Source organism: Emericellopsis cladophorae (assembly GCF_022114955.1).
Source record: "Emericellopsis cladophorae strain MUM 19.33 chromosome Unknown NODE_96_length_45715_cov_117_087296, whole genome shotgun sequence".
In the NCBI taxonomy this organism is placed as follows: domain Eukaryota; kingdom Fungi; phylum Ascomycota; class Sordariomycetes; order Hypocreales; family Bionectriaceae; genus Emericellopsis; species Emericellopsis cladophorae.
The window spans coordinates 31,736-45,715 of record NW_026251021.1 but is presented as its reverse complement, the minus strand read 5'-3'; the positions used below and the strand labels follow the sequence as shown (position 1 = coordinate 45,715).

The window sequence follows — 13,980 nt, the reverse complement described above, 5'->3', positions numbered from 1 at the left end:
TTGTTTAATGCAACCAACCCCAAGTGGGCAAGTTGCCGGTTTCCCCCCCCCCCACCACCACCCCCACCCCCCCCCCCCCCCCCCCCCCCCCCCCCCACTAGAGTACGGCCTGCATCCAGAGCAATGGTGTGCTCAAACATCATAATGCACCCATGTGTCTGTCTTTTGTGGTTGGGTCGGCCTGGAAGCAGGCCACGCGCGACCGCGTGCGGGTTGCCACGCCCTAATTGACGGCTACGGGGGGTGCTGATGTGGCGCACAACAAATGCACATGCAGCCAATCGTCCACGGCACAATCGTGTCCTCTGGTCATCGGCGACATTGAACTGTGAGACTTTTGCAGACAATCTCGACGCAACCAAAATGCTCGCCAATTCTGAGCAGAAGCGTGCCACCAGCTTAAAGACGGCCATGAACAAGATCTGGGGTACGGCTCGGACTACTTTCAACATCAGTCCCGGCTTTCAAGCCGTTGGCAATATCTGCCACGGCGGCTCCCAGGTCAACGGCAACACGATTCACAACGAGACTCACCAGTATTCCCGAAACACCATCAACATCAATATCTGTTTTTGTTCTGGTGCACAAAGCCACCGGTAAACCTTCTTCTTTGAACGTCTTGCCCTGCTGTAGGCGGATGCTTTGTTAGATCGAGCTGCGGGAGCAGCCGCAGTACGGCCCGAGCCTGATCCAATCGTCCGTACGTCGCTTGGTCTGCTGTCTTGGGCGCACGCACGCACGCAATGTCTGACACTTGTGAAGCCAGTTTGCCCTTGTCTAGCAAATGATAGCGCAATGCAACGTTGGTCACGCCTCCACTAGACCGACCCCGACCCTGAAAATGCCTCAGTCGAAGCGACAAGCGCGCGTGTGCTTCGAAGAATAACCGGGCTAAACATGGCGTGCGCTGGGAATGGAGGGCCGCGGGGTTATCACAGGAAAACCGCAGCGAATCGAAAAGGGGGATGGGCGGGTAGTGCGCGGGGTGCTGCAGGAATATCGTGAGACATGATTTATGTACGTGGCAGCTCAAGACACGGCTTGATATATACACGACTGGCAGCAGAAGATGGGGTGTTCTCCTGGGGCTGAGTGCCTTGGCCTCCCTCAAAAGTTCTTTTTTCTTTCCTCTCTCGATGACCCCGTTCTCGGGACGGGATTTATCGTCATTCGGGCATCTTTCTTTTACCAGGTACTCTTCGGATAGAACATAAATGATATTGGCTTCCCTGCGAGGGATTGGACACATGCTGTGGGCTCGATGTAGTGCTCTGTATGCACGTCTCCATCTGTTCCATCTGCTGGCTTGGCGTTCCAGTCAGATGATTGGTTCAAGTTGGCATAGCGGTGGAAGCCTGGGCCCTGGGAACAAGAAAGTCTCGGAGCCCAGCTCAGCGTCCGTGACCGAATGCCCTTGCTTGTGTACACATACTTTGAATGGCCTCATGCTCTTCAGGTCCCGTACTCTGGGAGATCCGATGACTTAGTCAATCCGATATCCCAGAAGCGCAAGGGTTGCCTTCTGCAGATGTTTCAAGGATACTTCACTCTGCTGAGACTTGTTGATGATAGATGATACAGGGACACAATTATTCCATGCTGCTATGCTTTCATATACACGTTCATCGCTAGTGCTATCTCTGAACGGGGTTGTTTGAGGATTATTCAGTAGGCTTCCCCGGCTCGATCCCTCACGGCCAAGGCATACTTCTCGCCCCACTTGGGTATACAGCACCCGACAAGGTCAGCAAAAAAATCGTGATCTGAATGACTTATTTGATTTTTTTCAGTTGATTACGTCAATGTGCATCCCAAGACCTCGATCCGATGAACCCACCGGCTACGCCAAGATTCCAGGCTCAGCTATCCCTCCATCAATCACATGGACGAGTATGTATAGCACAGAGGGCCAGCCCGGATATCCATGTAGTCCTTGACGATGGGATTGGTGTCGGCGAGCTCCATGACTGGCATCGTGTTGTTGAGCGAGGCTGGAATCGTGCCGCTGCGATCTTGGAAGCCGGTGTAGTCGGCCAGGCGGGTCGCGTTGCGGCCCTGCCACTGCAGCAGAGGTCAGAATCTGTATCACATGCTTGGAAAAGATAATTGGAAAAAAAAATTGAAAAAAAAGAAAGGGACGTACCTTGGCCCATGCACGGTCGACGTTGGCGTGGTGCAGGAAGAAGAGAGGCTCATTGGGCGAGGTGGAGGGGCCCATGTCACCAAAGATGACGCTGTGGACTAGAGACGTGTCAGGGTCAGGAGAGGACGACACAGTCTAAGGGAGACAAACTCTGCGCGTGCGGCAGGCCCTCGAGCATATCCGCCATATCGGCAAACGTGTCGAATGCATAGATAGTGTTCATAACTTGCGAGTTATACGCCGATGCCTGCATGTCACCGATGATCATATTACCATTCTCGTCCCTTCCCGAGGCGTTATTCAGCTCACGCGTGAAGCAGTGGAGGCGATCGCCGTCCTCGTTCACGTCCGGCCACCCCATGCCCAGCGTCAGATTGGTATTGGCAAAGGGACCGTCGACGACGCAGCGCTGGAAGCCTGGCTCGTCGCTGTCGGTCCGCTTGCCATCGCCGCCAAAGCCGGTGACGGGGTCAAAGACAGGCGCGTTGGGCACGTCCTCGGCGTCGGCGTCAATGGACCAGTCCCAGTACGGCTGGGTGCCCGTGAAGCCGCACTCGGTGCGCAGGAGGTCCTCGTGGAGCTGCACGAACCAGCGGTGCCACGGGAGGAAGTTGGCGACAAAGTGTATATCCAGGTTAAGGGAGAAGTGGGTGTAGACCAGGTCGTCCATACGCGTCGTCACTGCGTCGATAGCGGCGTACTTGGCCTTAGGCAGTTCGCGCACGCACGTAGCCGCGCGGAGGTACTCGGCCTTCTCCGCGTCGGTGAGCTCGCGCCACTCCTTGCGGACTGGTGGGCTGGTGCAGGTGTTGCTGACGCCGGAGAGTACGGGTGGCATGGCGCTCGCGGCGACGACTGCGGTGAGCGACAAGACCCTGAGGAGCGAGGTTGAAAGCATGTTGGGCAGACGTGGTGCAGAACAGGCCTCAATTGAACCTCTTCGTGGTCTTCAGTAGGAGAAAGTGTGAAAATGGCTGGATGCTGGCCCTCTCCTAGTGCATGGAGCCGCCATTGTACTTATACACAAGAAGTCCTGCGCGAGGTCCAGGGCCGGGCGTGCATACGAGATTGAAATGCCTCGAGGGCCAGGCTTCGTGTTTGAAAACAGCAATGAGAAATCACGACATCAGTGTCGCCCAGGACCCTGGCGAAGAGGGTCCATGTGGCGCCGACGCTCGGCAGACAACTACCGCGGTCGTCGTCGAACACGACGGCAGCGGGGGTCGCGCTTCATCCGGGTAAGCTTGAGGCTCGAGCGCCTCGTGTTCCTCGAGCCATCTGGGGCTGCAGATTCGATCGTTATGCGGGTGCAGAAGAGACCCGCTCTTGGGGGGTTCGCATCGACCATGCGAGCGTTGGCAATCACTCAATCTGCCGCCTAATTTCAGGGGATTGACAAGTTGGCGCCATGGGTTGTGCTAATATTAGACCAGATTGCATTAGAGTGACTAGATTAATTAGATTGAGTTATTGTCTGACTCAGTAGAGGCTTCTTACTGGATCATAGTCGTCAGGCTCTGACATAGGCACTCGACTTGTTTACAAATCTCATTTTTGACGAGGCCTTGGCCCTCGAGAGCAAACCAGGCACGGCCACAGGGGGCAGCCTCGCATACGTGGGCCGGGTTAGGGCAGTAACGTCATGTAGGGACCCACCTACCGATCTATCACCGGCTACCCTACACTGACAACAAAACACAAGGAATAGGACGAATTAGTAATACAAAGACGGTATATAAGGTATTATAAATAAATAAATAACACTTGGTTACTTAGATTAACTTTAATCCCAATCTACCTCCCCGTCGATTGAGTGGATTGAGTCAGGCGAAGATTCCAACACGCGGGTTGAATCAGCCGAAGATTGATGGAGTAAGTCTAAACGGGGGAACTGCCAAGGCTGCGGGACACGACTTATTACGTAGTTTGAGCTGCAAGGCTATTTCCTGGAAGGCTGAAGACATGGATCCGACAACCAGAACGTCTCTCCGCAAATGGCTCGAGCTACTCCGTACTTACTCTGCAATCTGCATCAGCCCGCGGGACGCATGTGAGCATGCGGAACCGTACTCTTACATGCCACGTGCGTACCGCCAGGCTGGGAATTCAGATCCATCTAAGCTAGTGGGCATCTCTGCTTGCCAAGGCTCCCCCTGTCGGAGGCCTGGCTTGTCAGTACCGCCGCTATTGCTCAGGCTTTGGTCACCTTTGATACACTGATGCCCACCTTGAATCACCTTAATCCCCCTCCCTTAGGCGGGATGCCTTTCATCCTATCAGCCACAGTCAACACTATCATTGGTCTGCACTATATTGCATCGACTTCATGCGACTATCACTACGCCTCCTACCCCTTACCCCGGTGATGATAGCGTAAGGCCAGATCTTCGTGGTTCGAATGAATTGTTTTTAATCTTTGTTATTCCAATGTCACTTATCAACAGTTTTAGAAGACAAGAATAATATTGATTTCTGGCGAATCCTATTGTGGTGGGACACCAGGCGACAAGTCGTGAATCTCGGTCGACTCTAGTCCATGGTCAATACTATAGCATGGTCATGAAAACAGTTTTGGTGGACGCTACCATGTGCATTATGGGTTCTTCGGGTTCTTTTCTGCCAGGCGTGCCACAGTACAAGCGCTGCCGGGGGAGTCAACCCTACCATAGCGATTACGCTCTCCGAGGACAGTGGCATTTCCCGGTGTCAGGCTGTTCTCGGGTTGTCGGTTGTGATCAGAAAATGGTCCAATGATGAAAGAAAATCGAGTCAATTTAGAATGACTGGATAGATCCAGGTTCACTCATTCAATGTAGTAGCAATACCACGCGGTTTTTTATAGGGCCTAGCATAACGAATTTGGGATACAGCACGGCTCTTCACCGATGAGCCCAATTAAGACATACAGTATGTGTACCTTAGATTCTGCCGAATTGAATCGCAAATTGTGGCCAGGGCTAATCATCATCGTTGTCCAAAATTTGCATTGGGGGCTGGTTAGTGCTTACAACAGTTGCAGCCAGGAACAAGGACGAATTTTGGCAAAAGTGCAAATCCTGCCAACAGCGCCACAGTCTTCTTGAACCAATTAGATACCGACAATGGAATGCAGCTGCACCGGTGTGGTTTGGGCTTGTTCGAATGGTATCTTCACCGTCTCCCCCTGCTTTGTTTACAAAGCTTTACGCTGCTGCTTATTCTTCTCGTCTTGACCCTTCAGCCCATGTCACCTGGTCTTCGTCGAAACATCATACGGACAAGCACGCGATGGCACCTATGTCCAAGATTCCTCCCAAAGAGTGCGAAAGTCATAAGGAGTTAATCATTGATTTGTATCTCGAATAGGGGAAGAAACCGGTAGATGTTATTCAGATTCTGGCAAGGGATCACAGCTTTCACGCGAGGTAAGATACCGGGGTTTTACTAATGCGGGAGAAGGTGCTAAACAGATCACGACAGTAAATCTCAATACTTCTTGCAACTCGGCAAATGGAATGTAGGAAAGTACTCCTCACGGGATGTATGGACATCAGCCGCAGCCCTGATCCGCAAGCGCAAGCTTGTGGGTAAGGAGACTGAAATTCACGTAGAGTTTGAAAAAAGGCACTCTGAACGCCTTCGAACTCTCAGGTTGAGCCGATGACGCATTTGTGTAGGTTCCCTGGTTCTTCATTCACCTCGCTATCGCTAATATACTAGACAGCCGATTCGACATTTGGGTCTAGCGGCGTCACTGCATATACCCCAAAGCCCCCTATTGATTTACCTGGCTTCAGTGGAGCAACACCCAACAGCACTGCGATCAAGCAAGTTAGCCGTGAAGCACGGCTAGTTCTTGGGAAGCGCCTATCTCAGAAAACTGATTCAGATCCCAGCTACGTGGCCAAGATTTCATCAATTCTGAAGGAAGCTGTCGAACAACAAGAAGGAAAGCTTTTGAAGCAGGTGGAACGCCTCCAGCAAATTATTTTGCAAAGCGGCTTATCAGCTGCTGCGTGACGCAGCTTATCTGTCTCCCAACAACCTCTTGCCTAGTATGCGAACAGCAATACTTGTACGCTGGGTTGCTCAGGACGAGAATATATGGGTAATCAAGCGTCTCCTTGACAACCAGACACCAACTATTGAGATCTTCTGCGGCAATTTGCTTGTTAATGCTGCTGAAATGGAGAAAACAAATTTTGTCAACGCATTGCTCTCGAAAGGTGTTGATCCAAATTTCCTCGGCGGCGGAAGCCATGTCAAAGAGACAGCTCATCATCAAGTTGCAACGAGGGGAAATGCCAAGCTTGTTGATTTGCTCCTGAAGGCCGGCGCCAGCCCCAACATCCACGCTATTGGCGACAGCGAGACGGCATTCGAGCTGGCCCTTTGCTACAACTTACCTGGGAGACCCGAGATCCCGCTTATGATGATAAGGGCAGGGGCCAGCGTTGTTCGATCCTCGTCAACTGAACCAGGAAATCCCTACTTGGCTATTACTGCTGGGATGGGTTCGCTTGAATTAGTTCAAGCTATGCTCTCAGCCGGTGCACGGGCAAATGATGATACTGGAAGAGCAGAATCTGCGCTGCAGATTGCAGTTCAAAAAGATGATGCCGAAATGGTCGAAGCATTGCTAGCCGCTGGAGCAGACGTCAACTATCCCTCAGGCAAAGCATATCAGAGGGTTCGCAACCAATTGGTAACGCATGTATCGACTGATCCATACCCTTCTTGTTCACATCTTCAAACGCCCCTTCAACTCGCGACAATTCAGAATAACATGGACATGATTCAAGTCCTGCTCGAGGCTGGAGCAGATGTCAATGGCTGCCCAGCTCTTAAGTATCTGCCATGGCTTTTGTCTGACAGCGACGACAAATAATTTGAAGACGACGACCAAGGAGAAGATGATATCTATAGCAATGTCATAGCCAGTGATGATTTCATTCTGTAGATCGAGGACTCATACACCTCTATGACGAGCACTCCACTACAAGAGTCTGTTCGTCAAAAAAACGCCGCAGCAGTTCGTCTCCTGCTTCGCTTAAGGGCAGATGTGAACGCCGTCGGTGGATTTGCTACTGCGTTGCAAGCTGCTGCTGCTGCCAAGGAAGGATGTCAAATGATCCGACTTCTGCTCAGCAAGGGTGCAAACGTGAACAGCCGTGCACAGCGGCGAGGAGCAATGTCAGCACTTCAAGCGGCCGTCCGCGCAGAAAATCAAGAAGTTGTGCAATTGTTGATAAAGGCGAAGGCTAATATCAACGCGCCTCCAAGTCCCACTGAGGGGCGGACAGCAATTCAGGCGGCGGTAGAAACTGAGAACATTAGTATGGTAAGGTTTCTGATCAGAGCTGGCGCCGACATAAATAAATGCCAATGCAGCGTCCGAGGACGGCAGGACTTGTCTTCAAGCCGCTGCTGAAGCCGGCAGTTTTGAGCTGGTTGATCTTCTTTTGCGATCAGGCGCCGATATAAACGCAGGTTTGTCTTGCTGTTGTGCTAAAGCTTCTGCACTTCAGGCTGCAATTGAAAACGGCAAGAAGATTGTAGTTGCGAGGCTTATCAGCACTGGTGCTCCTATTGAAGAGTCTCAGGCAGCTTTAGGCTCCCTGATCACCACGGCGATTCGTAACAGGGAATCTGAGCTGGCTGAGCAATTCTTCGCTAAAGCCAATCCAGCGCTTCGGTCACGCTACATGGGGGGATCCATGACTTGTGCTATTGAAACCGGCAATCTGAGGCTTATGCGTTTATTTATAGAGACTGGGGTGGACATCAAGAAGCCCGAGGGAGGCGACTTTCCCATCGAGACTGTACTCAAGGAATGGCAACCTATAGCTATGAAGGCCTTATTGGAAGCAGGTGCCAACGTCAAAGGCGTCATTGGCGCAAGAGCTGTCGCAGAGGCGTTGCGTTTCAACGATAGCGAGCTCATTAAGCTCCGCGCTCTACTCTCAGCAGGGGCAAGTCCGAAGAAGCTCCCTGGGAGCAAGTCTCCGCTACGACTTGAAACAGAGAGATGGAGGATCAGAGACGATGCTGTGAAACTTCTTCTTTTTCATGGCGCAGACGCAAACGAGGATTCAGGAATACCGCTGCAGATGGCCCCAGCCAATGGTTGCATTCCAGTCGTTGATCTCTTACTGCAAGCAGGGGCTGACGCGAACGCTCCCGCTATACACGCACGTCAGAACACAGCACTTCAAGGCGCCGCGAGAACGTTGAGAACAGATCTTGTCGAAAAGCTACTAGACGCCGGGCTGATATCAACGCCCTGACAGGTCCGGTATGGGGAATGACCGCGCTACAAGGTGCAGTAGATTCCGGTTCGTCGGCCATGGTTCGCCTTCTTCTCTCCAAAGGTGCCAATGTCAACGGACCGCCCAGTGCTGCTTATGGAGCCACGGCATTGCAAAAAGCCGTGATCAAGGGAAATCTTGTGATTACATCGTTGCTCCTGAAGCACGGCACAGATGTAAATGCTCCTGCATCGAAATTGCACGGAAGAACAGCACTCGAAGCGGCTGCTGAGCATGGACGTCTTGATATCATGAATTTGCTACTGCGCAACGACGAAGATTCCGAAACGTTCGACCTCCGATGCAGACGTGCAGTCAAATTGGCGGAGGCGTCGGGACATCTCGTTTTGGCTCGGGTTCTGGGAGAATGGAGGATCTCCCACAGAAGGCACCGAGACTAAGTGATTGAACCAGGTCCTTGCCAAGAAGAATCAAGCGCCTCCCCCCCTCTCCCTCCCCTTCCCCCTCCATATTCTACTTGGTGAAGAGTGCCCGCTCCAGACCGAGGACCTCAGCCTATACCTTGACGGACTGATTGCCTTCACGGACTGACGGCCCTTCACAGTCTAGGCACTACCTGGAGTTGCTGTCGGATCCGTGGACTCTCACGAACTCCCAAAGGGTCCCTCCGTGTATTTCCCCGTAAATCGTGTTGCCGTCAGGACGAACCGAAACTTGCCGTTGCGTCCACCAGTGCAAGGCCTGAATCCAGTAGTAGCCGCTCCTTTGCTTATAGGCTGTAAAGTTCTCCCATCCCGACTGGTGGCGAGCTCTGGCATGAAAGTTCCATCCCCCGTCGTGGCTAAGCCAAGACTCCTCAGTGACGCTCTTAAAACCTTTGAAGCGGGAATCGCTCTCGGTGCATTCCCACTGCCAGCATAGAGGTACGGCGTCTCCCGGCTTGAGGGACTGTACGTCTTCGAGGGCCAGAGAACCGTTGCGACATGCCAACGCGCGATTTTGGGATTTATCGATAATAAGGAGAAAATCATCGGGGTAAGGATCGGCCATGCGAGTTACCACTAGTGATCCAATGGATTGCACCGCGTCATCCCCGAGAGCAGACATACTTTCCTGTGATGATTCCAGCCATTCTTGTATCTCCGAACCGTCCCCCAGATATTCCGTTTTGGTAGGCGTTCTCGAGCCGTGACAATGATCAAAGTCGCGTGTGTTTGCAATGGACATGTTGACAGGTTTTGGGTGGCGAGATGTAACCTTGCAGATTGCACATTCGCGCCCCCTCTCTGGAACGTTAGCGAAGTCGTTATAACGAAGGCTGAGTAAGCAGTTTCGATTTTTCTCATGTTCGAATCGCTTCTGGGAGTGGCCTGCAATCATGCTGCATGGCGATGGGCGCTTATGTACTTTAGCCCGCCGAGGTAGGAGGCGTGTGTGGCAATCCCCTTGGGGAAGATCCTCATCCATACCTCTGCTTGAGCCGTTTCCATATCGGCGATGATTGATGTCTGGCCAATTACGATGCCTTGTCCATTCCACCGATAGATAAAAGAGCTCGGATCCCTCAAGCTACGCGCCCTTATAATTAGCGCTGTGAACGAGCGCTTCAGTTGCTGGCTGGTGCACGACAGGCTTGGCGAGAACAGCACCCAGTCGGCTGCGATCCTTATTTCGAACCATGCGATGTGGTTTCAAATACCCGACAACCCGAACGTCTCTCCGCAAATGGCTCGACCTACTCCGTACGTACTCTGCAATCTGCATCAACCCGGGGGACGCACATGTCACGTGCGTATCGCCAGGCCAAGAATCCGGATCCTTCAATAAGGCTGTCAAAGAGATATCCATTGAGTATCTCTCCTTGCCAAGGCTCGTCTTGTCAAGACTCAAGGCTGACTGAGCTCACTAACCCTCGTTGGAGCACGGACAACCCTTTCAGCCGTACCCAATCTTGCCGCCCTGACATGCCGGCCGCTTCACACCTGGGCTTGCAAAGGCGACTAGCCTCCTTTTCGCGCCTCTTGTCGCTTTTGCCCGTGGCCGTTCATATCTGTCCAATGTTGATGCAGCCACACTGGTCTGGGGCCTTTGCGCTCCCTACCACGGGTTGACCACATGCCACATGCCGCCTATTTCATTGGTGAATCTCAGAGCTGAGCATCGCGCAACCATGGGCGAGGCGGCACAAGAAGGCAACTCCGTGCAAATCAAGGCGAAAGTGCGAGACGGCTAGCTTATAAGCTCGTCGAAAACATCCCCATACCCCACGATGCTGCCTCTGCTCGAAAATGGGGTTCATCTCATACTAGTTCGTTTGGAGACGGCAAAATACTCGCAGCAAAAGGCTCGAGCCAACACGGAACCATCAAATGGCATCGGACAATACGCCCAAGGCGGACGAGAGCTTGCAATCGAGCCTCGGCCTGTCCAACATTGACCTACTGGCCATGGTGCTCAGCGACTCGGGCCTCGCCAACGCCGAGCCGCAGTGGTGGAACGCGTCGCCCTTGGGATGCTTCCTTATCGGGCTTCAACCACGAGGTGGTTGGCAGGTGTGAATATGTTTCCTTCCCCATACGTGGTCATTCAAGACCGGCCGATGCACTGGCAGATAGATGGTGGGATTCTTCCAACAAGTCGCGAGCACACCCGCTGATTCCCCGTCGCACTATAGATTATGCAGCGATCGATGCAATGGGGCGACGACGCCTGGGCGCGCTGCTTTGGCGTCGACTGCCAGGCTCCCACCCTCTACGCCTACTTTGCCTGCAGCATCCGCAACCGCCTCGAGGTCCTTGCCTCAGAAAACTTTCGCTCGCCGACCGAGGGCGTCGCCCCGGGCGCGCCGTGGAGCGTGGCGCCCAGCTTCTCCGTCAAGCGCCCCACGAAGCTCATTGACGGCAGTCGTGGTGGGCAGGCTTTTGTGGCGGCCATCCTCGCGCCCGAGAAGGGCAAGCACTACAGCATTGTGGACCAGGCGCGCATGCAGCTCCTCAGCGTGCTGCTCGTGGGCGCGAGCCTGACGCGCGAGGACAGGCGGGGCGAGTATGTAGACACGGTACTGCCGCAGGACTTTGACCTGTCGCCCGCCTTGGGCATCGTGTTCACGCGTTTGCTGGCGGCTTTGGTGTTCTTTAGCGTCGTTTGTGTCGCATTGTTGGTGAGCACGTGGTGGTCGCTGCTGCGGAGCAACTTGTACGGCGATAGGGCGTCGCTCGCCTGGATCACAAAGGTCCTCTCGTTGGGATGCTGGGCGGTGGGGGCCATGGGCTTGCTCATGCTTGGAGGGAACCCGCGGGTGATGCTGGTCGGCAAGCAGATAGATGGGTTCGTGTCGGACCGCATCGAGGATCTGGTAAAGACCACGAAAGAAACACGGACAATGGAGCCATGTTCGACTCCGATCAAGGAGAGAGACGCGGCAGAGCCAGAGAGCGAGGTCAAGCTTCTCACCCCGACGAGTCGAGTCGGCCAAGCCACAGTCGACGCCGCCCAGCAGAAGCCGTCGCCGGCGAAAAGGTCCACCGTCGTCATAGAAATCGAGGCACAAGCCCACACGGCACCGACGGAGCGGCAACAGCAATCCAAGATGCCCATTGTCGTCCAGTTCGGCTCCCTCCACGGCTCCATCTTCACGCCAGATAGGGGCACCTGCGAGCTCCCGCGCGACCTGGTCGAGCGCATCTGCGCCCTCGACATCAAGACGGTGCGCTCGGGGGGCTGGGTCGCAGGCGTCGCGTGGTTCGGTGTAATGCTCCTCGCCGGCGTCACTTTGCAGATTGGGAGCATCCTTGCGCCGCTGTTTGCCGCCGACCTCGCGAGCCTGACCTTCCTGCTGCTGACGTCCCTAGCTAGGGGGGCCGGGGTCTCGGGACCAGAGAGCTGGATGATTCCCAGGTGGAAGCGGAGACCGAACGCGGTCCATGGTGCGGTGCTTGTCGGGCAGTGTAACTCGAGGGAGCGAGCCGACGTGTGATATGTGTTGGTTGTTTGGAGGACTTTGCTACGGCGCAATGTTATAATACGTGAACGGAATACCACAGCGATTTATTGTATTTGTGTTTTCGAATCCCCGTTTGCTATACAGTCCACCCTGTCATCTCCTCTTCGATCCCTTTGTGCTCAAATGAGGTCTACTCCCCACGACAAGACCTAGCAACCTGACATCAAGAGACGTAATGGCAGGTCCAGCACCACGGGCTGATACCTCTCCTCCGTCTGTCTCTTCTCCAGCGTCATCCACGCCGCATTCACAAAGATGGTCTTCTCCCCTCTTTCAAACCTTCCGAGTCCCGTTGTAAAATCCAGCAGGCACGGCGCACCGTCCTTGACCAGCGAGTCCGTCTTCTCTACCTCGTCGACGTCGGACTTCCAGGTCACAACCTCGACGCCGTGGCTGCTATGGAAATGGCCAAATACGGCCAGCACGGGGCGAGCCCTCGCCACGGCGCGCGCCTGCGCCTCGCAGCCCCTCAAGGGCGGGATGGGGATCCAGTCGAGGTGGCCCAGGGGACCCCCATGCGTGACCCAGAGGGCGCTGGAAGAAGAAGGATCTGTGGGCGCCGACGTCCATGCCGCTGTAGCCTGTTGTGAAGGATGCGGTGGGTAGGTGAAGGCGTAGGATGAGGCGAGGAAGTCTGGTTGCGTGGGGTTGCCGTAGGCACTGATCGTGTCGCTGAGGCGGACGGATACCCTGTCGACGTAGTGAACGCCCGATGCTGCGGCTGCTTCGGACGTGAATAAAGCAAGGGCCTCGGGCAAGAACTTGCTGTGATCCGGATCCAGGCCAACGTCGTGGTTCCCTGCCAGAACGACACCCGTGTCAGAGGAATCAAATAAGAGTCAAATACGCGTAGGCTTAACTCGGCCCAAGCTCGCGACGCGCACCTGCTATAACAAGCTTGATCTTATGCGGCAGTGCAGCGATCCACTCGTACGCAACACGCAGCTCTTCCATTGTGCCGTCGTCCGTCATGTCACCCGCGTGGATAAGGATGTCGCCGTCGGGCAGACTCTGGGTGCAGTCGTCATTATGCGTGTCGGAAATGCAGACGATACGAATCTTGTCATTGAGAGAAGCTGCATGGACAGACATGTTGACGAGATCGGGGAACGAGGCATTGTGGAATCATGGGAGTACGTGTACGAAAGAGTGTTGAGTCCATACTGAGGCGCGGAGGAGAATGGGGCCACGTGATGCGGCGCGGAAAACCCTCGAAAAAACGTCTTGGTTGAGCCCAATCAGTGTTGGAGCGTTACACTTGACCTTTGTTCACATCGCCTCATAATGCGACCTTCGAATTTAAAGTAGTAAGCGACCAACAGCATGACTGTCGGTGTTCAGGCGTTCGATTCAGAGTTCGCAATCAATCAGATATAGTCAAATCAGGTTAAACCAAATTGAATTAAACGGTGATTTTTATCCGCCCCGCTACGTCAAATACAAAATATGAATATCGAATTGAATCTAATTGATACTAATAATAATCATACCTCTATTGTTTGTTCGGCTTGTTTTAGCCTCTGTCCGCATTGCGAGACGCGTAGGGTAGCCACACGGATGCCCCATTTTTTGATTGGCTAAGATGC

The 13,980-nt window shown here is 53.9% G+C and overlaps 4 protein-coding genes across 4 annotated transcripts; 2 read left to right on the top strand and 2 right to left on the bottom strand.

The window, feature by feature from the left end:
• Positions 1–363: 363 nt before the first annotated feature.
• On the top strand, positions 364–600 carry J7T54_000559 (uncharacterized protein; the record flags this gene model as incomplete). Its single annotated transcript, XM_051510399.1, has 1 exon — positions 364–600. The coding sequence occupies one exon, from the start codon at positions 364–366 to the stop codon at positions 598–600; it is 237 nt and encodes a 78-aa protein (XP_051358706.1).
• Positions 601–1,878: 1,278 nt separating this feature from the next.
• On the bottom strand, positions 1,879–3,041 carry J7T54_000558 (uncharacterized protein; the record flags this gene model as incomplete). Its single annotated transcript, XM_051510398.1, has 3 exons — positions 1,879–2,061; positions 2,144–2,241; positions 2,294–3,041. 3 exons carry the CDS (start codon positions 3,039–3,041, stop codon positions 1,879–1,881), a joined length of 1,029 nt encoding a protein of 342 aa, XP_051358705.1.
• Positions 3,042–10,760: 7,719 nt separating this feature from the next.
• On the top strand, positions 10,761–12,367 carry J7T54_000557 (uncharacterized protein; the record flags this gene model as incomplete). Its single annotated transcript, XM_051510397.1, has 2 exons — positions 10,761–10,943; positions 11,066–12,367. 2 exons carry the CDS (start codon positions 10,761–10,763, stop codon positions 12,365–12,367), a joined length of 1,485 nt encoding a protein of 494 aa, XP_051358704.1.
• A 176-nt stretch (positions 12,368–12,543) lies between these two features.
• On the bottom strand, positions 12,544–13,486 carry J7T54_000556 (uncharacterized protein; the record flags this gene model as incomplete). Its single annotated transcript, XM_051510396.1, has 2 exons — positions 12,544–13,193; positions 13,279–13,486. 2 exons carry the CDS (start codon positions 13,484–13,486, stop codon positions 12,544–12,546), a joined length of 858 nt encoding a protein of 285 aa, XP_051358703.1.
• Positions 13,487–13,980: the final 494 nt, after the last annotated feature.